This window comes from Vombatus ursinus, unplaced genomic scaffold (assembly GCF_900497805.2).
Source record: "Vombatus ursinus unplaced genomic scaffold, bare-nosed wombat genome assembly UNPS02015398.1, whole genome shotgun sequence".
Classification (NCBI taxonomy): Eukaryota; Metazoa; Chordata; class Mammalia; order Diprotodontia; family Vombatidae; genus Vombatus; species Vombatus ursinus.
Window position 1 is genome coordinate 3477721 of NW_020955176.1, and position 24907 is coordinate 3502627.

General features: G+C 39.7%; 1 protein-coding gene across 1 annotated transcript in view; it reads right to left on the reverse strand.

Moving 5' to 3' along the window:
- SIK2 (salt inducible kinase 2) overlaps positions 1-23325 on the reverse strand; it is a 163675-nt gene extending 140350 nt beyond the window's left edge. Inside the window, exon 1 of the mRNA XM_027847294.1 lies at positions 23180-23325. Within this exon, the coding sequence (XP_027703095.1) occupies positions 23180-23314 (135 nt within the window). The 5' untranslated portion in view covers positions 23315-23325. The remainder of the gene's footprint in view (positions 1-23179) is intronic.
- Positions 23326-24907: the final 1582 nt, after the last annotated feature.

Below are 24907 nucleotides of genomic sequence, written 5' to 3' on the forward strand. Positions count from 1 at the left end.
TATCTTTCCCTGAAAACTTCCCCCCTCTCCTTCCAAACTCTCCTGTTCCTTTTTGAGGGTACCACCATCCTTCCAATTACCCTAGACTCCCAACCTCAGGGTTACTCTTGATGCCCCATTCTTACTCACTTATGTATGTAACAAACACAAGGCCAAATAGTGTCTTTTCTACCTTCACAACATCTCTCATATATGTCCCTTTCCCTCCATTCATACAGCCACAACCTTAGTTCACGACTTTATCACACCTCACTTAAAACTATTGCAATAGTCTACTAATCGATCATCTGGCCTCAAGTCTATCCTCCACTAAGCCTCCAAAGGCAGGTCTGACCATGACCACCCTTCCAAATGAACTCCAATGGCTTTCCTATTACATCTAGGATCAAATATAAAGTCTGTTTGATATTGAAAGCTCTCCATTACCTGGTCCCTGCCTACCTTTTCAACCTTCTCAGGCCCTTCTCCTCTCCATGATCCTGTGACACTGGCCTGTTTGCACCTCCTGGAACACAACATTCCATCTCCTGTCTCTGTGATTTTGCACTGGCCACACCCCATGTCTGGAATGCTCTCCCTCTCACCTCTGCCTTTTAGTTTCCATAATTTTTTTTAAACAAGAGTTTTTTCTATTTATTTATTTATTTATTTATTTAAGGCAATTGGGGTTAAGTGACTTTCCCAGGGTCACACAGCTAGTTAAGTGTCAAGTGTTTGGTCTGAGGCCAAATCTGAACTCAGGAACTCCTGACTTCAGGGCTGGTGCTCTATCCACTGTACCACCTAGTTGCCCCTGCATAGTCTTTTTCAGGACTCAGTTCAAATTCCACCTTTTGCAGCAGACTCTTCATGATCTCCCTGTTTCTAATGCCTTCCCTTTTCAGATAACCTTCATCAGTTCTGTACATCTTGTAGGCACCTAGTTATTTACATCTCATCTTCCACCTCAGAATATACCCTCCTTGAAAACAGAAACTGCTTTTTGCCTTTTTTTGTATTCCCAGCAGTTAGGATAGCACCTAGGAAATAGTAAGCATTTTGATAAATGCTTGTTCATTAACTCTTCATTGAAGTGTCCATCTATGCCCTATTCTTGAGAAATTCCCATCTTTCCTGGACTGAATTTCCTTATAGAGTTTTGGACCATGAAGTTATATGACAATGTGTATCAATTAGACATATTCATGTGAGAAAATCTAAGAACCAGAGGGGGTTAAGCGTAGTGGAGAACATTTGGGTGAAGATCAATGGAAGGACAAACAGAAGTGATTCACGTACCACTTGGGCAGAAAGAAGAAATATATGAGGAGTTTGGGAAACTGATTACAAGCTAGGCACAAACAAACATATACTAGTAACGAGGAACTTCAATTATCCAGATATCTGATACAGGTGTCTCTCTGTCAAAAGCAGAGCAGTTTTAATGGTAATCTCATCCTTTAAAAGGTGAAGGAACCAACAAAGAGAAATTCAATTCTAGATGTGTTTCACTAACAGGAAAGAACTTGTTGCTGGCATAGGAAATGATGGGGATCCTGAGGGAGAAGTGACCACTCCCTCTTATAATTTGTGATAAAAGAAAGGAAACCCAGGCACAGTTTGACATGAACCTTAGATTTTGGTAGCACAGATTTCAAAGGGTTCAGAAAAAAAGACAGGTAGAACTTCATATTCCAAAATTCTATAGGGAAATCAGTCCCAGAGAGATGGGAAACTCTCAAGAATGAAATTCTGTGGGCACAAAGGAATACTTCCTATGAAAAGGAAAAATGGGAGTTTTATGAAGAGATGGATATAGATAAACAGAAATTTACCAAGCAACTTAAGTTTTAAAAAACATATACACAGAAAATGAAAGCAAGTAACAGAAAATGAACACAAAAGCAATCTCTTAAGAATGTTAATGTTATCCAGAGTGCTAAAGTTTAGAACGAGCTGAGGTCAGTAAGGAGGCTAAAGGTAACAAAGTTTTGTTTTGTTTTTTAGCTATATTGGGGGAAAGAGGAGTTCCAAAGGTAAAGGACCACTCTTTGGAGCACATAGGACAATGATAACCAAAGAGAGAGAGAGAGAAAGAGAGAGAGTTCAATTCTTAAATTTGCTTCTGTTTTTTTCTATTAAGGAGAAGGATCCTTGTATTGTAAGAGAGAACAAATTGACTAGTAGGGAGTTAATACCCAATATAAATAAGGAAACAATAAGAAAGTACCTCATTGACCTAGATGAATTTAAATCACCTGGCCTAAATGATCCACATTTAAAGTATGGGTAGATATGACCTCTGCTCATCTTCATGTCACAGCTCAAGTTGTTGTTATTTGTACTTTCTTCTCGAAGAGAATCAATGATATCAGGAAGGTGATATCTTGACTTGCAAGTGAATTGGATTTAAGTGAGGCAGGGCTGTGCAAAGTCATCAGCCTCACTCTCTTCTCTAGGGTCATCTGTGTCTGGTGGCAAGGGGAAACTTTGGCTTTTTTAAGCTAAGATCTTTCCCAGGTCTCAGTTTGTCTGAGGAAACATTCCATCAGTGATTTAATGTTAGGTAAGACATGAGGCAAAAGATGGTCTAGCTTGCCTACTTAAAAAAAAAATCAATCTGGGAGGAGAAGACCCTCAGGATTTCTGGCCAGAACAGAAACAATTGCTATTTACACTCACTCTGAGCCATCAAAACCCAAACAATGACCAAAGGAGGCTTGGGCTGGGACCAATCACTGAAAACGAGTTGAAGGCATGGTCAAGTAGCTCCATTTGAATCCCAAAGGGCTTTATCAAAGCCTGGTTTTTCAGAGCTTTATTTCAAGAAATCATAAATGAAACTACATTTTAAAATGATAGAATAAATAAGTAGGGAAGAAGAAAAAAATCTGCCCCCCAAACCCCAAGATATCTTGGGAGATATGATCTCTGCTCATAGAATTCCTCTCTTCCTTCAAATTCAAGCACCACCTTTTAGAATAGCAAGCTCTACACAATATTCAGTTTCATGTATAAGTCCTTCCTTCTGCTCTACAACACATATAAAAATGCTCCTTTTATTTGATATTCTTTTAAGTCCAGAATTTTAAAAATAAAAATTTACACGAAGCTTTTTCTGATGAGCTGCTTGTATTTATTTTGCATTTATTCTGCATATGTTTATAGACATATGTGTTGTCTCACTCATAGAATATAAGCTCCTTGACAGTAGGGACTTTTTCATTCTCTGTACCTACATCTCCAGTCTGTGCCTGGCACACAGTTGGTGCTTAAAAATGCTTGCTAATTAATTAGTTGACTATTGAGACTTTGTCAGTAATGTATGAAGAGTAGAAAAACAGGAGAGGTTCTATAGGATCGGAAAGGCAAGGGTCAAAAAAAGGAAAAGAAAGCCTGTAAATTAGGCCAGTGACAATGACCTGGATTTGTGAAACAAGTCTAGTTCATATTATTAAGAGATGGTTAATCAATATCTTGAAAAGAAAGTGACGATCACAAAGAATTACCACGGCTTCAACAAGGACAGATGATGCCAGGCTGATCTTATTTCCTCTTCCAACTTGGTTACCAAACTAATAGAGCAGAGAAATACTGTTGATATTACTTTAATAAATTTTAGTAAAAGATTTGCTAAAACATCTCAATCAACCAGTAAGTATTTATAAGGGCTTCTTATATGCCAGGGTCTGTGCTAAGTACTGAGGCTACAAAAAGCAAAAACAATCCCTGCTCTCAGACTGTACTTTCATTCCAATAGGTGAGAAAAAATATATATGTGGGTATACTTGAGATATACAGAACATAGATATGAAGTAACCTTAGCAGGGAAGGCTCTAGCAGCTAAAGGGACAAGGAAAGTCCTTGGGCAGGAGGTGGCACTTCAGCTGAGTTTTGAAGGGAGTCAGGGAAGCTAGGAAGGAGAGATGAGGAAGCAGAGCATCCCACGCATGAGGAACAGCCAGTAAAAATATCCAGAGTTAGATGGAACATCTTCTAGGAACAGCAAAGAGGCTATTGTCACTGGATCAAAGAAGCAAGGGAGGTTGGGGATAGTCAATAGTGTCAAATGCTATAGAGGTCAAGATGGGATCAGAACTAAGTAAAGTTCCTTTTGGCAATCTCATGCTGTTCTTGTGGAAAACATGGAGGGGTGTAGACTACAAGGCAGATTTGGAAATGGTTGAATAGCCAGACCCAAAGAGTAGTCATATTTGATGTCACTTTGGTAGGAGTTCACCAATAAAGTGACCCAGGGCACTCTGCTTGGTGTTATTAACAGTTTTGTTAATGACCTGGATAAAGGCATAGATAACATTTATCAAGTTTTTAGATGGCACCAATCTGGCAGGGATATCTAATGCAATGAATGATTGAGTCAGGATCCAAAAATATCTTAACAGACTAGAACTGAATCTATGTTGACAGTTAATAGGGATAAATATAAAATCTTACTTGGGTTCAATAACTCAACTTCACACAGACAAGGTGGGGGAGGCAAGGTTGGATAATCGTTTTTCTAAAAAAAAAAAAATTTAGCAGGAGTTTTAATGGTCGGCCAACACCAATTAATATTGTGACATGGCAACCCCAAAAGCTCATTTAATCTTGGGTTGCATTAAGAGAAGCCTAACTTTAACAGGAAGGACAAGCTAATCCTGTTGTACTCCAACTCTCAGCCCCCAATCAAGCAGATCTGGCATAACAAATTCAATTCTAGGGGTTAATTTAGGAAAGACACCGATAACCCTGAGAGCATCACAAGATTAATCAAAATGGTTGATGGACTTTGTTATACGATCCATGTTATATGATAATCAAGTGAAGAAATTGGGGATGTTTAGCCTGGAAAAGAAAAGAGTCATCGGAGGCATGATAGCTATCTTTAAGGGCTGTTTTGAAGGGCTGTCCTATAAAAGTGGGATTAGACCTGTCCTGTTTGGCCCTAAAGAGAAAAACAACAGGTAGAAGCTTTAACAAAGAAAATTGAGGCTTGAGACCAGGAAGAGCTCCCTAACACCTGGAGCTATCTATAAGTAGAATGAACTCCTTCAGAATACTGGGTTCCCCTTAGAGCAAAGGCTGGAGAACCACTTTATGGACATATACAGATGATTCCTTTCCAGAAATAGGTTTGATGGGATGGCTGATGAGGGCCCTTCCAATTCTAAAATTCTATGACTAGTATAAATTGGGAGAAGAAAAAGTAGAACTGTTATAAACAAAGTTCATTATCAATTATCACTCTGATTTGTTTATACCACAGAATACAGACAGTAAAAATCTGATAAATGAGGGTAATAAAGGTTTGCTTATATATGTTGAGGTGACAGTCTTGTCTCAACACTAATATTAATGACGAATGTTTCACTGTATTACTGCCTTATAAGTGGATGAACTGGTTTTTAAGTGCTCTTTAAATAGGCTATGTTTATAATCCAGGGCATATTCAAAACTACTTTTCCATATGTTTGTATACAACTGTTGACCTGTACCTTATATTAGAATTTGGGCTAACAAATCACTGACTCTGTATGACACAATTACAGTTTTATTATTTCAAGAAATTATGGCAAGATTAGTTTTTTACCAAAGCTTAGCATTAGAATGAGACTATGTCTCAGTCTGAAAGCCACATTAATACAAAAAACAGCATTGCTTATTACTATAGAATATTTAAGAAGTTATTTTCCTTCTCACAAACAAAAAGACCTTGAATTTGCAAAACAAAAAACCCTTGAATTTAAAACATACACACAAAAGGTGTTAAAAATATTTTAAGTAATAACAATTTTGCAGAGGATCCATCAAATCATACAAAAAAGAAAGATGTGCAAAAAAGTAGCATTGAGGGTTTGCAAGGAAATTACATAGAGATACTTTTCTAATCATCACATCAGGAAGGATTAACATACATTTGCTGTTTCCGATTCTGTTTTATTACCATTTAGTTAATAATGCATTAATTCTTCAATGTCATTTCAAGGTATCAGGTGTTATTAGACCCATTACACAATGGAAGCTATCAAGGCAGGAATATACTTTTTCAAGGTCAAAAATGTAGCAATACGTGGGATCAAAGATAAAATTCCAGATTTTAAATCCCATCATGAGATACAATGTTAAAGAGCATGGCTAAAAAAATGTCAGTGAAAGAAGTACTAAAATTTTACACCTGGATTAAAATTTACTAGACTGAGTAACTCTGAACTTTTGAGAATAAATATTTTCAGATTTTTTCCTTTCAAATTCACACTTCAAGTAAGAGAGAATTTAATAATAAAAATGAATGGCAGAGCCTTAATTTGATTACATGGTGGTTAGGATAAACTTTCTTGAATTGGAGAAATATTCAAAATCAAAGTAATACTTTGATATTAAAAAAAATGTAGCATACTTAGGCTTTTCAGGATTATGTAAAAAGCAACTTACTAGAGTATATATACCAGCAATTTGTTATTTTAAGATGTACTTAAAACTTAAAATTTCAGTACAGATTTCCAGTTTGCTTCACTCTGGATCTATCATTAATCAATTTAATTTTAATGTTATGAGTTTTTTGATTAACCCTATGGTTTTTGACTACTGAGTTAGAATTACCCATGAAGTGTGTCTTTTTTGATAGAACAAAAAGCACTTTTCAGCAATATTCTTTACTAAAGACACTTTATAGGAATAGTTTAAATTAAAAAGATGGGAAAGAGATAAACAGAAAATGTCTAAACAAATTTCTGGAATCCATTCAGCTTCAAGGAAATCAATGTGCAATCTACAACAGACCATTAATCAAATGCCTTCATGTGACTCCTAGAAGAGAAGCCAGTTACAGTTATTTCCAAATAAATGTTTTCTTATGTGCTTTATATTGAGAATGAATTTCCCAGGAGGAAAGTTTTACATCAGAAGTATTTGAAACTCTGCTAGAGTTCAAAATTTCTACAGAATATCAAAGTTTTACACAATAATTACTCTGCATTTTTATAGTATTTTTCCACTGCAAAAAAAAAATATTTTAAAAATAATTCAAACAATTTTCCATAGACTTTACTATTGAAAACTGGTAACACAACATGCAAAACAATTACAAAATAATAAGTATAGTATTTTTATTACATGGCTAAAGCATAAATTATTTAATGTATTCTGTTACAGAACTAATCCTTGAGTAATAATAATAATAATGATAGCTAATATTTACATAGTGTCTACCAGGCACTGTGCTAAACACTTTACAACTGATATCTCACTTGGTCCTTACAACAACATAGGTGCTCCTATTAATCCCTGTTTTACAGATGAGGAAACTGTGGCAAACCAAAAGAGGTCAGTGACTTGCCAAGGGTCACACAGCTGTTTGAGGGTAGATTTGAGGTCAGGTCCAGGCTTGGTGCTTTATCCACTGTGCCACCTAGTTGCTTTAGTACCATAAACATCACAGCTAAAACCTATTAATTTGCTGATTTGTGGATTGGACCTGTGCATAAAGTTTACTACTAATAGTCAATAAATGTTTATTTGATGCTTACTCAGAGCTGGATAATGTGGCTACTAAGGAATTAAACAAAGGGTATGAATAATTTTTCAGGTAACCATCAAGTGGCAGAGAATATACCACAGACTAATAGATTTAGAGAAAAAAGGGACCTACAGGAAACTCAAAGGATTCCTGTAGGCTGCATATTGATTTAGAAAAACACAAATTAATATTATCTATGTTGTATTATATTTGTATTTATTTTATAAAACATTTCCCAATTACATTTTAATCTAGGTCTAGAAAACTTCAAATTAATATGTTGAATTAACTATGTTGAATTGCATTTTTATTTATTTTGTAAAACACTACCCAATTATATTTTAATCTGAGTCAAGAATGAGTTTGACACCTCTGATCTAGTCCAAACCTCTCAACTTACAAATAAGGAAATGTAATCACAGAAAAATTACTTGTCCAAGCTCATACAGTCAGGTGGTGACAAAACTATAATTTGAACTGAAGTTGTCTGACTCCAAATCCCACACATTTTCTACTATATCAGACTTCCTCTCAAGACATAGAATGGAACAGAAGAGCATTCCCTATGTGTCAACTACAATGCTAAGTGATAGGTATACAAAAAGTAAGACTTCTCTTCTCACATTCTAACTTAAAGGAGATAACACCTATGTAGAATGTGGCTTTAGGACAGCAGGAAAGGCCTGATGGTCCTTTGGGTTCAGTGGTAAGGTTGATGACAAATTCCAGGAATTCTTAGGGTATAACGGTAGGTGGATAAAATACCTATGAATCTGGAGGGCATAGTGACAGGGCAGGTGGTAAAGAACAGTGGAACACCATCTTATCACAAGTATTGTAGCTGTAGACTTCCTGCTCATCCAAGAGGTACAGTGGCTATGTCTCCAGTCAATAATTCTTGGAAAGGGAATAATTAGTTAGACCCCAAGATCAGAGTGGAGCCAACTTCTGAGTTACCTTTGTGATATGTATACAGAGAGTGATAATAAAGTGCAAGAAGAGAGGCATATAATATGAGAGCTCAAGAAAAGAAGTGCAAAGTTCTATAGAAATTTGAAATAGGGAGCTTACTTCTGGTTTGGGGAAAGAAGATAACCAGGAAAAGCTCAATAGAGGAAATGTGGCATTTTAAAGAGTCTATTATCTGCATAAAATGTTATGTTTTTTTAAGCTAGAAATTGGCAAAGCACAACTGTTTCTGCAAATCTCAAGAACTTCAGAATAGAACACTATTTTGGTATGAAATGGAAAAAAAAAAAGAAAGAAAAAGAAATGGGCTGGCCACATCTGCAATGTGAGGGATAAGAGACAGAGAACCTGAGTACTCCACTGTTACCCACAAAGTAACAAGAAAAAGCCAAGAGAAATCTGACAGAAATTAAGTTTACATCAACATTTCACACCATATGCCATAGTATGTTCCAAATGGATACACAATCAAAATGTCATAGGTCATTCCATAAACAAATTGGAGAGGAATGGAAGGAGATAACGTTTAACAATTACGGAGAGTTACTGACCAAACAGGGACTAGAAGTGATCATACAGATAAAAATGGACAATTTTTATTACATCAAATGTACAAACAAAATTAAATCAATTGGGAAAAGGGAAATAGTTAACTGGGAAATAAATCTTTGCACAAAATTTCTGATAGAAAGGTATGATATCTAGGATATTTAGGGAACTGATGCAAATATAGAAGAATATGAACTATTTCTCAATAGTTAAATGGTCAAAGGATAATAACGGGCAGTTCTCAAAAAAAAAGAAACGGTAGCTATCAACAACCATATAAAAAAAGGCTCCAAATCACTGATTAAAAGAGAAATACAGGGGCAGCTAGGTGGCGCAGTGGATAGAACACTGGCCCTGAAGTCAGGAGGACCTGAGTTCAAATCCGCCCTCAGACATATAACACTTACTAGGTGTATGACTCTGGGCAAGTCACTTAACCTCAATTGCCTTTTAAAAAAAAAAAAAGAAGAGACAACTACAAATTAAAACAACTCTAAGGTCTTACTTCACACTTACCAAACTGATTTATTGTTGTTCAGTTGTGTCTGACTCTTCATGACCCTGTGGACCATACAGTCCATGGGGTTTTCTTGGCAAAGAAATTGGAGTAGTTTGCCATTTCCTTCTCTAGTGGATTAAGGCAAATAGAGGTTAAGTGACTCGCTCAGGTCACACAGCTAGTAAGTGTCTAAGGCCGAATTTGAACTCACATCTTACTGACTCCAGACTCAGTGCTCAATCCACTAAGCCACCTAACTGCCTATCAAACTGATAAGTGTGATAAAAAACGAAAATAGAAATTGTTGGAGGGACTGTGAGAGAATCAGCACACTAACATATGTTGGTGACTTGTCAACTGGTCCAACTATTCTTGAAAACAATTTGAAACTACACACAAAAAGTCATTCAACTGTGCATACCCTGATCCAGAAATACTAGTACTAGGTAATTACCCCAAAAAGGTCAAAGACAGAGGCTAGATAGGCTCAATATGTACAAAAACATTAATTGCAGCACTTTTATGCTGTAGCAAAGAACTGGAAACAAAGTTGAGTACTCATCAATTGGAGAATTTTTGTTGTTCACTCATTTTTCAGTCATGCCTGACTTTTGACCCCATTTAGGGTTTTCTTGGCAGAGATACTGCAGTAGTTTCCTTGTTCCTTCTCCAGATCACTTTACAGAGGAGGAAACAGGCAAACAGGGTTAAGTGACCTGCCCAGGGTCACACAGCCAGTAAGTGTCTGAGGCCAGCTCTGAATTCAGGAAGCTGTGTCTTCTTGACTCTATCCACTGCACCATCTAGCTACCTCCAATTGGAGAATGGTTGAATAAATTATGATATGAGAAAGTAATGAAATGTTATTATAAGACATCACATAAGATCATAAATTTACAGCTAGAGGGACTTGGGAGGCCAGTGAGCCCAAACTCTTCATTTTGTAGATGAGGAAACTGAAGCCCAGAGATATAAGGTAACTTCCCTAGGGTCACATGGCTTTGAAGTATCTGAGGTAGGATCTGAACTCAGGTTCAGGAGTCAGGCCCTCCATGCACTGAGTCACCTAGCTGCCTAGTGAGGAACAAAATACTAACCTGGAGAATAAGGAACACTTTGCAAGGGTGGTGGTGACACCTGAACTAAATCTTTTTCTTTTTTTTAAAAGGTCTTTTTTTGTTCTTTTTATTACATTTTGATTTCAAAGCTGTCTCCCTTCCCCCCTCCCAATCCAGTACTGGAGAAGGGCAACATTTGACATAGATATATATGTGCAATCATTCAATACAAACTTCCACACATCAGTTCTTTCTCTGGAAGTGGACAGCATCTTCCTTCATACTTCCTTTGTAGCTGATTTGAATATTCATATTACTCAGTATAGCTTAGTCATTCAGAGTTACTCTTCGAACAATATTGCTGTTACAGTATACAATATTCTCTTTTGGGGGGGGCAGGGCTAGGCAATGGGATTAAGTGACTTGCCCAGGGTCACACAGCTAGTAAGTGTTATATGTCTGAGGCCACATTTGAACTCAGGTCCTCCTGATTCCAGGGCTAGTGCTCTATCTACTGCCCCACCTAGCTGCCCCTACAATATTCTCTTCATCCTACTTATTTCACTCTTCATTATTTCATGCAAATCTTTCCATATTTTTCTAAAATCAACCTGCTCATCATTTCTTATAACACAGTAGTATTCCATCACAATCATATTCTAAGCTGAATTGAATCTTAAAGAAATATATGGATTCTGAGAGTAGTAAATGAGGAAAGAGTACATTCCAGGCATAGGGATGGATTATGTGAATGAAGAAGGGCAGAGAGGAATAACAAGTTCAGGGTACAGCTAGCAGTTTGGAATATACAAAACATTCAGGAAGGTAATAATATAAAATGAAGCTGGAAAGGTAGGTGGAATCTAATAAAAGAATGCTTTAAAATACAAGGCTAAGAAGTTTGTAGGAAACAGTTAAATGGAAAAGGATTTTGAACCAGAGAGTTCACAGACCTGTCGCTTTGGAAGATTATTTTAGGAGCTTTGTAGAGGATGGATTTGATAAGAGAAATACTGGCAAGGGAATCCAATTCAGAAATTGTAGCAGTACAGAAGAAAGCAATAAAGTCCTGAACTAGTATGAGGACTGTATGAGTAGAGAAAGGGAGGGGTGCAAAAGATGTCATGAAGGTGGAACCAATAAAACTTTTTAATGATTTGGATAAGGAGGGGGAAAGGGTCAAGAATGACTTTAAATTAATGAATCTAGGTAACTGGATAATAACACCCACAACAGAAATATATAAGTTTGGAAGAGGAATGTTTTTTTTAGGGAGGGGGTGCTGATTTCCATTTTGGAAATACTGAGTTTGAGCTGCCTATTGAAGATGGAAGGAAAGAAATTCAGTAGATAGTAGACAAGTGAGTGAATGGAGTACAAAAGAGATTAGGGCTCAGATAAACAGATTTGGGAGGTAGCTGGAAGAGAAGATACTGGAAGCCACAGGACCTGATAAGACTGCCAAGAAAGTATCTGTAAAAAGGGATGCAAACAGGGCAGAGTCCTGGGGAATACCAATTGTAAGGGGGCAGAAGATGGATGATGATCCAGCAAAGGAGACTGAGAAGTGGTTGGACAAGTTAGAAGAGAACCAGGAGAAAAGAGTATCATTGAAGCCAAGGGAAGAAAAAGTATAAGACTTTAGGGATAAATGTAAAGTTTTATGCTTGAGTACAAAGAAATTGCTTTTGCAAGCATAAGATGAGGGACACAACAGCAGTCTGTCTGAAAAAGTTCTGGAGGTTTGAGTGGACCACAAGCTCAAGGAGTCACCAGTGGGATATTATAGTAAAAAAAAAAAAAAAGTTAACGTGATTTTGGACTGCCTTGAAAAACAAAACTTACAGGAATAAGAAGGTGACAGTCCTGCTATACTCTGCCATGGTCAGACCACATCAAGAGTATTATATTTGATTCTGGGGGCTTTATAGTTCAAAAAAAGATATTGAAAACCTAGATATCATCCAGAGGAAAACAGGATGGTGAAAGGCTCTGAATCTACATTACATGAAAACAGGTTAAAGGAATTGGGGGTGTTTAATATGAAGAGAAGGGTTAGGGGGTATATGATTGCTGTCTTCAAATATTTGAAGGGCTGTCATGTGGCAGAGAGATGAGACCTGTTCTGTTTGGTCTCAGACAGCTGAGCCTGCAGCAACAGAAGGGAAACCCACTGCAAAGAGGGAAGTTTTAGCTTAAAGTGAGGAAAAGTTTCCTAATCAATGGAGCTGTACAGGCTGCCTTCTCAGTATGGTCGGTAAGAGTTCTCTACCACTTCAGGTCTTTAGGTAGAAGCTCGATGATCACTTCTTGTGTATGTCAGTGGGGATTCCTCTTCAGATTTGGGTTGGACTAAGGGGCTGATGAAGACTCTACCTATTTCAAATAATGTGACTACACGTCCTGGAAGAAGGGATAGTCTACAGTATCAAAAGCTGAACAAAGAAGTTAAGAAGATGAAGAAGGTTGAAAGGCCATACCGGATTTAACAACTAGGGGATTAGAATTTTTTTCTCTGATTTTGTCAACAGCCAAGTAGTTGGGGTTGGAAGCTGGCTTATAAGAGAAGTGAGTAAGTGGGTGAGGAGGTAAAGGTATTCTTTCAAGGAATTTTGGCAGTCAAAGGGAAGAAATGTATAGTGTGATAACTGAAAGGAATGTCAGAGTCAAGTGAAGAGTTTTGGTTTTTTTGAAGGATTGGGTGTGTTTGAGTATGTTTGTAGACACCAGGGAAAGATCTAAAATCGATAGCAAATGAGTGAACAACTAATCAGACAATGTCTTGGAGGAGAAGGGAGAAGATTGAATCAAGGGCAAGGTGGAAAATTTGGCTTTCAAAAGGAAGGGCACCTCTTCTTCAAAGACAGGAGAAAAAGAGAAGGATGGGTGAAGATTTAGAGAGACAGTTCTGAGGGTAGAACAGAGAAAAGGGAGATCAAGAGCAGATGATCTCCATTCTCACAGTAAGGTAGGGAGTGAGATCTTAGAATTCCTAGCTTCCTTCAAGACTCAGTACAGATGAAACCTCCAACACGGAGCCTGTCCTGCTCCTCTCAGGACCTGGCGTCCCTTCTCCTCAAGATGGCTTTGTATTCAGAAGCCCAGAATTGGAGAGTAGAAAGAGACATCAGTGGTCATCTAGTCTAACACGGACACAAAGAAATCCCCACTATAACCTGACCAACAAGTGGTCATCCAAACTCTGCTTGAATCCTCTCTTCCCCAGGCTGAGTTCCTTCAACTGATGTTCCTGTGACACTGACTCAAGGCCCTCTGCCATCCTGGCTGCCTTCCTCTAGACACTCCCCCAGTTTATCAAGATGCTTCTTAAATGGTGACAACCAAAACTGAAGGGAACACTGCAGATGACGTCTGAAAAGAGCAGAATACAGTGCGACTTCTCACTTCCCTTTTCTGGAAAGCTATGGTTCTCTTAATACAGCCCCAATCGCTATAACTTTCTTGGCCACTACATGCTGAACCTGCAGTCTACTAGCCCTCTCCCTCCCCCAGTAGTTTTCAGAACTGCTATCTAACTAGGTCTCCCTATCTTATACCTGGTGAAGATAATTTTTTTTTTTACTCAAGCGTAAGACTTTATATTTATCCCTACTGAATTTCCTTTTAATAGATTCAGTTCAATGCTCCGGTCTCTTAAGCTCCTTTTGGATCCTAATTCTATCATCCAGTGGGTTAGTAGCTATCCTTCCCACTGGTAAATGTGAAGAGCCTGCCATCCAGTCTTTATAAAAGACACTGATAAAAATGTTAAATAGCCAAAGACCCAGCCCACATGCCTGTAACACTCCACTAGAGACCTCCTGTCAAACTATTTGGTACTTACTTATCAGCACACATTTTCCCCCAATAGACGGTAAACTGTTCCATTTCTATCTTTGTATCCTCAATGAAGACCCTTAGGAGGCCCTTACAAACAAGGGCTGAATGGATAGAGAAGAGCAGAGGAGGCACTGGGGGGCTGAGGAGAAAAGAGACATTTGGAAAAAGACACAGAAGGGAATAGAAGCTTGAGTCAACAAACAATAAAAGTTTTGTTGTTCAGCAGGGAGGGAAAGTTGAGATTAGACAGTATCAATTTGTAATGGACTCAATCAATAAGGTGGCATGATTTCTGGCAGCAGCCTTCAGCAACTTGAGAGTATGAAAGGGTAAGGCAGACGGTAGAGTTGATTCAGAAGAACGTTAATCACAGTAGAGCAAGTAGGTAAAGGAGCAGAAGCTAGAATGTAGTGGAACTGACCAAGACCCATGAAGAGAGGAAAGTGAGGACAAAGCAGGAATGATAAACTCAGGGAAAAGGGAGCAAGGAAGGTAAAAAGAATAAAAGAATAGGTCTGAGAAGAAAAAACGATGAGACAGAAAGCCAGGAAACTGTGATGAGAGAAAGGAATTTCTGAGTTCAAAATCAAGTACACTTCTGGTTGACGGTGAGGCCTGTGCTATGCCTATTCATATGGAATGCCTCGGACAGAGGAAAATTGTAGGTCATGAGAGTTAGGAGGTTAAGTCCAGTGTGTATGAGGGAACATCAATGTGCATCCTGAACTTCACAAACACAACTTCATGGTTTAGGTTGGAGAAGAAGACTGTGAACCAGGTACAGAACTCCTTGTAAAAGGAGACGACCTGGAAGCTAACAGATCACATTAGCAAGAATCTGGATGAATGAACCTCAAAGGAGGGGGTGTCACTGCTAAATGATGATGACAGACAAAAGTGGTATAGAAGGCCAACACTTTGAGTGTGTCAGAGACATAAGAAAAACAGTATTACATGAGACTCTGGCTAGCAATAAACTGCCTTTTTGGGAAAGCCAGGTTTCTATGAGGGCAAGAATGTGAAAAGCAGGTCTATAGGATGAAGAAAAGTTTGTCAGTTATTAAGCAAGGATTACACAGAGCACAAAGGAAAAGGAGAGCCAAGGAGGAAAAGAACCGAAGGACTGAATCATATATGGACAAGAATAAAAGGAGAGGTAGCAGAGAGAAGGACCTTTGATCCCAAGAGAACATGTCCACTATAAATCATTCAGATCAGGGGATGAGGCAATGATTGTGGCCTCTGCTTCCCAGGGTTTTGTGACACACAGAAGAGCTGAGGAGTAGAGATAGAAGGGAGGTCAGGAGACAGGGCTGGGTCTCCAGAGACTGGACTGGACTCACATGTGGCACCAGCTTAGTGGTTACATACTAGGATAGTAGGGAATGAGGCACATCCAGAAGGAACATCCCACACCTGGAACACACAATTGGTGTACGTCCCCTAGTGTCCAAGATCCTAGTCCTTCTTTTGTTCAGTTTTGTATCTGAGGTCCAAACTAGTTAGCAATGGGTCTCTGACTATGGCTCAAATGTATCCAGGTAAGGTGTCTAAGGCATGGAAAGAATAAAACTAGGCCCTTGGCTGAAATCCCTGGCTATAGCCAAGACAAAGGTTTTAATGTTTGTGTAGTACTACCAAATATAAAGGCATCATAATAAGAGTATAGAAAGCTGGCCTTGAAGTCATGAAGCCTGGGTATCAGTCCCTCTCACTGGTACTAGCTAAGCAACCTTCTCAGTGCCCCAGGCAACTCCCTAGTCAGAGGTTCTTAACCTTTTTGTATCATGGACCCCTGTTTGGTGAGACCTATGTACCCCTTTTGAGGATAAAATAAAATACACAGGATTACATAGAGAATCAATTATATAGAAATACAATTGTCAATTTTTTTTAAGTTCATGGATAGTAGGTTTAAAACTTCTGCTTAAGACTACAGCTAAATTACAGCTAAGTAGCACTTAAGTTGCCCATCTAAATTAAGGGAAGTTCTTCATACACGGGTTAGGACCAAAAAAAAAATTATTAAAAAAAAACAACAAAATACAAAAACCACTAACCAACTACACAGGCAGGATAATATATAAGCCATTACTTTTGTCTGAAGGAATTCACTTAGGGCCTGTGAGTCTTGACTCATGCTGTATGTCAACTATGAGATGCAGGTAGATGAACAATCCACTGAAGTAGTCCAGCACTCCGTATAACTCGAGCAAGGACCACAGATGGACAATAAGCTGAGCCCAGAATTGGAGCTGGAAAAGGTTATCAGGCTGAATTACAGCTTGGAAGTTACATAGTGCTTTCAACGAGCCCAACCTGCTCATCTCTTTTAATAGCAATACTTTCCCAGTAATGCAACATGACTGAGAATCACAACACCACAAAGTGGAAAAAATAAAATACACATTATCCAAAGGGGGACAAAAAGAGTAAATAGGCTGCCGTAAGTTACCAGTGATAACTTCCTCTTGAAAAATAGCATAAAAGATATTACTGAGAACATCCAAGCCTAGAAAAATAGAGTGACTAATTAAAAATCAGATACTAGCTGTGTGACCCTGGGCAAGTCACTTCACCCTGTTAGTCTCAGTTTTGGGAAGGTAATGGCAAACCACTCCAGCATCTTCACCAAGAAAACCCCAAATGGGGTCACAAAGAATCAGACGTGACTGAAAAACCACTAAACAACAAAATTAAGAATCAAGAGAAAAAACATAGGTATACTGAAACTTCTGAGCCACTAAAAGAAGAAGAATGACTGCTAATTGTTTAAGGATCCACTAAACTCACTGAAGACTATCCCTTATTAAGGATCTAAAATGTATCAGGCACTGGGCCACGAAAACAGTCCTTCCCTCAAGAAGTTTCCATCACAACTGTGGAAACAATATGTACACAGGTAAGTGGAAACAAAATAGGTGCAAAGTATCTTGGGGTATGTGGGGGAGTGGGTGGGGTCAGGAAGGTCTGGAATCCAGAAAGGTCTTGTGCTAGAGGTAGCACCTGAGTTGAGCTCTGAGGGAAACTAGGAATTCTAAGAGGCAGATGTGAGGAGGAATTACATTCCAGACATGGGTGGCTGCCTGTACATGGAGATGAGCAATGCATTGTTATGTGCAAGGAAAGAGAAGTAAGCCAGTTTGGTGTACTAAATCTGCAAAGGGAGGTTACAGCCAAATTGTATTAAATCTCAAAAAGAGGAGTTTGTATTTTTTATTTTTATTTTCTTTGATTTTTGGTGAGGCAATTGGAGTTAAGTGACTTGCCCAGGGTCACACAGCTAGACAGTGTCAAGTGTCTACGGCTGGCTTGAACTCAGGTCCTCCTGACTCCAAGGCCAGAGCTCTATCCTCTGCACCACCTAGCTGCCCCTGTATTTTTTCTTAGAGTCAAAAGAGTGGCACTGGAATGGCATGGTCAGGTCTGTGTTTTAGGAATATTATTTTGGCAAACGTATGGAGGATGGATCAGAGAGAAGGGAGATTCAAAGCAGGATGATTAGTTAGAATGCTGCTAAACAGTCCAGGGGAGATGTGATGAAACACTGAACTGGGGTGGTGGCTACGGTGAGTAAAGAGAAGAGGACAGATACAGGAGATATTGTGGCCAAAGAATCCATAAGACTTGGCAACTAATTAGATAGGGCCATCTAGGGGACCGAAGAGCTAAAGCCTGATTGTTGCCTGATTGTTTCAAACTACAAAAACAGTAGCTTAGTGTAAAAAAAAAAAATTGAAATGTTACGAGGTTTAGGGGAAAGGATGATTGGTTTGGGAAAACTTGGGCAAGAATCACACAAAATGAGAAGATATGGAAGTATTATAATTTGCAGGAGGAGAAACAATAGTCAAACCTACACAGTTTCAATGACATGTGAAAGTTCAACTTATTTCTCTGATACAGACTAAAAAAAGCCATAAACAAATAGAAAGCTTTTTTGGAATATATATTTTGGAATATATAATAAAAATAAGCTAGATTCTCCACTCCAGCTGAGTGAAACCAGCTTCTTCTTTCATGTAAAATTAAATTAACAAAGGGAGAAACAAGAACCTCAGAAATAATCCAAAGGTACTGGATAACATGAAGTGATCTGAAAGACTAGATGGGGTCAATAACTGTTTTTAAGAGAGAAGAGCTATTTATTTTAGCACTTAGGCTATAGTTTTAAAAATAGACTATTTTGTGTGCATATAATATATGTATATGCATATATACACACACATACATATATTCAAATGATGTGATGGATGTTACATTAACTCCATCAATGTTTTGATTCCTATACTTCTGTTATTTTACTTAATTTCAACAGGTAATGTAATAGAGTACATAGAAGGATAACTTTGAATCAATTAGACCTGAATGCAAATTCCACCTCTAATTATTATTAGCTGTGGAATCTTCAGCAAATCACAAGCTCTCTAAGCCTCAGTTTATTCTGTAAAAAAATGGAATAACACCTAAAGTACCTGTCTTACAGGACTGCTGTGAAATTCAAATAAGAAAAATGTATGTAAAGCACTGTAACCTTTAAAGCATTGTATCTATAAATGTTAGTTACTATTATTATTTATATAGGTTAAAATAATAGAGAGACCAAGTAATAATTTTTCTCTAGAAAGTTCCTATAAGATATAAAAGCTTATATGTCTGGCCTAGAAACTGATGGAAGGGCCTTAAAAAATGAAGCTTATATGCTACCATTTCCTCAACACCCTCAGACTTCGCATAGCACTTTGATAAACCCTGAATGCATTATTTTGTATTAAAACTCTTGGTGTATATCGTGCCCCCTAGAAGCTTTAAGTTCCATGAAGCCAGATTCTTATCTAAACTTTTCCACATGTACAGGTGTTTAATAAATACTTATTAAATTAACATCTAAAGAGAAAAAGCCAAAGGAGAGTACTCCAAAGTTGGGTGGAGGAGAGAGGAAAGGAGAATGGGAATGAGGGAAGGAAAAAAAGGGAAGCTTAAGAGCTCTGAGCTTTAATGGACTCCAAGGCTAGTGATTCATTATTCCTAATCCAGGACAAGTTGGTGCAGATGAGTCACACAGGTACAGACTCATTCCTTTATATTGGCTTAAAAAGAAACAAGCATATGCTCAAGAAGCCATATGCAGTTCAGTAGTTTCAGACCCCTGGATTAACCAAAATGAAGTGTGCCTACATGATTTCAGGCTGGAAGGGACCTTAGATCTTCAAAATCAAACCCCTTATTTACAGACGAAGAGACTGAGTTAAGTGATTTGCCAGAGGGAGAAAAGGACAAAGTAGCAGAAGCAGGATTTGAATCCAAGAGTCCCCAGCCTGAAAAATCTAGTGTTCTTCACTTTGCTACAACTTTGGAGTCTTTGCTACAACTGAGACACAGAAATAAACCTGAATTCCTTAAGGTTCATACAATGCACATAGGGATAGGAACTGGACCTCTTATTTCAGTGAATAAAGTCACCTGCCAAGTGTGGATATGCTCTTCTTGCAAGTCTTTTCTCTCTACCAATGCAGGAGAGAACCTTCATTGCAACTTAAGTTTTAGATAATTGCCTGATGTACTGAGAGGATAAGTGACTCGCCTATGAACATTTCACATATACTACTTTTTAAAAAAATGAGACACAGGAGGAAAGGAGGAATCAATTAAAAACAGAACCAGTGTTTAGTTGTTCATAATATTCAAGCAAAGCCTAAGATTTACCTTTCGTTTAAACTTCAGAACAAGATGTCATTTCTAGCTTCCCAAGCATGTATTTACATTGAATATTCAATTCTAAAGTCTATTCAAATCAAAAGTTTCAAAAAAAATTGTAAATATAGTGATGTATTTAATAACATGCTGTCCATACATATTTTTATTGCTATATATACAAATTTAGAATTCCAAACAGAAGTTTCAAAAATTTGTTACTTATTTGTATTTAAATGCTCTCATTATAATTCTCATAATTCATTCAATAGCATTATAATTTGAAATGTTTAAAATTAAGAAACAATTCCACTAGTAGCCTAGTTTTGTAGGCTGAATTCATAACTGGTATTTCAATCTAGGCTTTACTAAGCTTTGACATAATTGTTGTTTATTTAAAAAATCATCCCAGAATATAAGAAAATTTTAATACATAAGGTAAAATCCCATCACAATAAACATATGAGGAAGTAAAATGAAGTAACTAGTTCCATAGCTCTTCGTTGAATTAGTTATAAATAATTCCAAACCTCAGACAACTCAGGACAACAAATGTTTTATCTAGGTCCTATCCATGTAAGTCATTGTCTGTTAAAGGATAGCTAGAATTTATATAGCTCTTTAAGATTTTCAATCTGCTCTTTATGTTATCTCATTCGATGCTCACAATAACTCTGTAAGGCAGGTGAAGTACCATATCTGAATCTGTACTACTTGTGCAGCAATTCTTACTTAAAAGCCACCATGAAAATTAAAACTTCAACTAAAGAGAAGCAAGCTCTTTGCTGTTTGACTGGCTATTGACTTTCCACTTCTTTCACTTCATTTCTTTCTTCAAACATGAGCTAACATTATTAGGCCACTCACCAAACCACGGCACACAAGCCCAAGAACTATGGCAGGAAGGGGTAGCATAGGAGGAAAATACCTCTTCCCGTTTCCAAATCGGCTTCAAATTTCTTTTTACTTACTAATAAAACTCATTTTCAAAGCTAGATCCAGTTCTCTGTAGACTGGAAATCTACTTTCTGGTATACTCAGTCCTTCCTTGACTCCACCACACTATTACAAAGAGTCTTGATATATCTAACATATAGCTATTAGACCCTTCACTTTTATACTTCTATTAAAAGACAGGACCTACAGCATAGAGACACCTAGTTCCATAATAATGTATTAATTCAATACCTGCTCAAAAGGAAATACAGGGAGGATTTGAGTTGCCATTTTCTAGGGGTCAGATAGCACCTAGGATGGCCATGACAAAGTGACAAGACATATGTAAATTCTGCTATCTAAGATCATCAGAACTGATTTAAAAAATACTGCCAGACTGAACTGCTTAGAATGTAACACAATGTATGAAACATGCAGATTCTAATACTTACATACTTTGAACTTTTGCTCAGAAACATTGTTCTTTATATTCCAGACAAATATTAACCAAAAAGATGTTAAAATACAATTTCCATGTATTTAATTTGCTACGTTAGTTCTTAATTTTTGAGGGAATCACATGAATTTGTGTGTAGTTCGACATGTGTTGTTGCTGTTTGTTTTAAAATTAAATAAGTATTGAGATAATATGGATCAACGAATTGGTAATTTCATTATGTTTACTTCCTGGCTGTCAGCACAAACCTGATGCAGATAGCTAATACTGGTAAATTTGGTGACCAAGAGAAAACAACCTTGTGACCTTGGTCCAGCTGTTAAAGGAACAAGGAGGTATCTCACATTTGGGATGCTTTAGCATCAGCAGAGAAGCCAAAGATAGAAGATGACACAATAACAAAGCTCCTTTCTCCTAAGAAAGGAGCCCACCATGTCAGATTAAGAAGGGATTTTGGAGAAAATCATTCTGAAAGCCAATCGGGAAAAAAAAAATGAGCAAAAAATAATAATGGCACTTTCAGGCCGCTTGGCATTTTGAAAACAACCCCTAGAAAGGGAAAGTATATTAACTTTACCTCACGTTCAAACTGGGATCGCCATTAGTACAAATTGAAAAAGGTGGCCAGGGAAAAGATTCTATTAGCAACTAAAATACGACACAATAGCCTACCTCAAAAACACAGGGTTTTACCCTCCAAGAGAAGTGGCTTTTGTTTCCAAGGTTTTTCAAAGGTATCTAATTTGAAAGACTTAAAATAGAGAAAAAGAAGAAAGCAGCTTGAGGCAGTAAATAGAAATTGCAGGCGAATGAGTTTGACTAAAGAGGGAAGGTAGTGAGATTTGTGAGGGGCATCAGGATGTGCAATACATGGAAGGATGTCTACCTTCTGTTAGTAATGAAGCGTTTGTTTGTGTTTTTTTTTTTTTTTTTTTTTAGTAGAGTCAAAATCTTCTGTGGTTTAAAGGAATAGGCTCACAACTCCCAAGCGCCGGCGGCAAAGGCACAACCTCCTAGATTAAAGCTCAGATTCGGTGCGAGGCTGACCCAGAGGTAACTAAGCACTGACATCTTCAACACCACTAAATATTTGAGCCAGTTCCATTGTCTTCGGAGTGAAATGCAAAAGCCACCTAGGTGAGAGACTTCAACTCCCGAACCCAGAGACCTAAGAGCGCCTTGCAGGAGGGGCGAAAGGGACAGAGGCTGGCACAGACCTCCCCAGGGACAAGGGGGCTTCCTCAAGGTGCGGGGCAAAGGGAAGACCCCCCGTGGTTCCCCGAGGAGCAAGCCTCGCCACCCCTGCCCCGAGGGGTCTCACGCCTTCTGTCCGTTTTGCAAAACCCGGACGGTCGAGACCCGAAGGGGAGGGAAGACGGAGGCAGGGTCCCTTTCCTACAAATGGGGGTGATGCCACCCAACCCCACGAAGACCGAAGACACCCTACCCCCCCCGGCCGGGCGCCGGGAAGAGCAAACACTCCGGTCCCCGGGCCGGGGCGCGGACTTGGGGGCGGTCGGGTTTCCGTGCCCGCAGCCGCCTAGCTCGGCCCCGGTGCCCTCGGGTCGGACCCGCGCCCCGGGCTTTCTCCCAGGCCGCGCTGGCCTCGGCTTCGGGGATCCAGCCTCTCGGTCCGCCCGGCTGCTCCCCTCCCCCCCGGTGCCCGGGTCCCCGGGCCGCACCTCGGTCTTGGTGATGCGGTGGCGCCCCAGCTTCACCACGGCGAAGTTGCCCTTGCCCAGCGTGCCCTCGATGTCGTAGAACCCCACCCGAACCGGCCCGCGCTGCAAGTGCCTCGGGCCATCCGCCATGACCATGCTGGGCCGCGCTGCTGGACACGGGCGGACTCGAGGACGGGCGGGCGGGCGGGCGGACGCGGGCGCGGACACGGCTCCGGCTCGGGCTCGACAGCGGCGGCGGTGGCGGCGGCGGCTCCGCTCGCTCCTTCGCCCCTTTTCCCTCCCGCTCTGCGGGGCCCAGCCAGGCGCGCGCCGTCGCTGACGTCCGCCGACGTCAGGGAGGCCGGGATGGGGGTGGGGGAGGGAAGCAAAGGGGGGCGGGTTCGATACTCGATCTGTCACCATGGCGACTGGAGCCAACGCCGACGTCGGCACCGGCGCTGGGACAAGGAGGGAGTAAGGGATGGGGAGGGGCACACGGGGCCAGGACTCCTTGCTCCCGCCCCCGCCTCCCCGCCCCGCCGGGGAGGGGGGCGGTGAGCTCGGGGTTCCAGTGCATGTTCTCCGCGGAGGCGAAGAGAAAGAGCGAGCTCTGGCGGACAGAGCCTAGGGGTGCAGCGACTGTTCTCTGTCAACCCCTTTCCGACCCCCTACGGGGCTGTTGCCCCAGCGATTTCCCCTCTCTGGGACCGGGCAGCCAAAATTGCTTAGCTGAGAGTGCAGCCCGCTTCAATTTGAAGGTTGCAATGCCCTTCCGCCCCAGAGCTTTAGGATTAAGCTGACTTTTCTGATTAGCACCGAGATCTGAGTCGAGGAGACAATGCACAGTGCTTAGCTCTGTTTTATACAGTACAGAAGCAAGGCTGGCCCCTCCCTTCAAGGAACTTACATTCTAATAGAGTTAACGGGATGAGTGGGCCAGGAAGAGTGTTTTGGTTGGAGTTGGGGGTGGAATCATGGAGACGGTGATTGTAGACCCGGGGCTGCAGTGATTGATATGCCCTTTCCTGAAGCACATGTACTGGTGATTTGACTACGGTTGCCAGGGCAAGCCACATTTCCGATGGGAGGTAGTGTGTTGGACAAAGGGCTGCATTAGGACATTGGAGAGGGGCGTGCAGAGTAGGTAAGAGAGAGAAGGCAAAAAGTGGGGAAAGGGCTCAGAAAGGGAACTGGGAGGATATCATAGAAAAACTTTGCCTACTTCTCAATTTTTATAAGTCCCTAGTGACCAGTGATGTGACACTGAAAATCCTTGAGTAGGCTGCCAATGCCTCAGTTGAGATATAAGAGCTAATTTTGAAAGGCAGCTCAAATTCAATCTCATCTTCTCAGTCTACGATAGGCAAATTCTTCATTTTTCAAGTCACCTTCTCTTCCAGCCCAATCCCCTCCCCCCCAAAAAAAGGAAAAGGGAAGAAAGAAAGAGTAAAAGGAACTAGATATGAAGATATGTACCACTCTCTTACCACAAATCAGTCCTTCTCCCTCATTATTACAGGACCTTTAAAATGTGTCTGATGAAAATGCTTTGGTTCTGCTATATTTTACATTTCTTGGTGTAACCCTTTGTTAGAGACACCCTCCTGATATGCAAGGACCAAGTATCCTTTGGAAACATCTTACTTCTGTGTGTGTGTGTGTGTGTGTTTGTTTTTGCTTTTTTTTGCCCCCATTGAGATGTTCCAGGAAATTCAGCATTTGGCATTCACCTGAGATACTGTCTAGGTT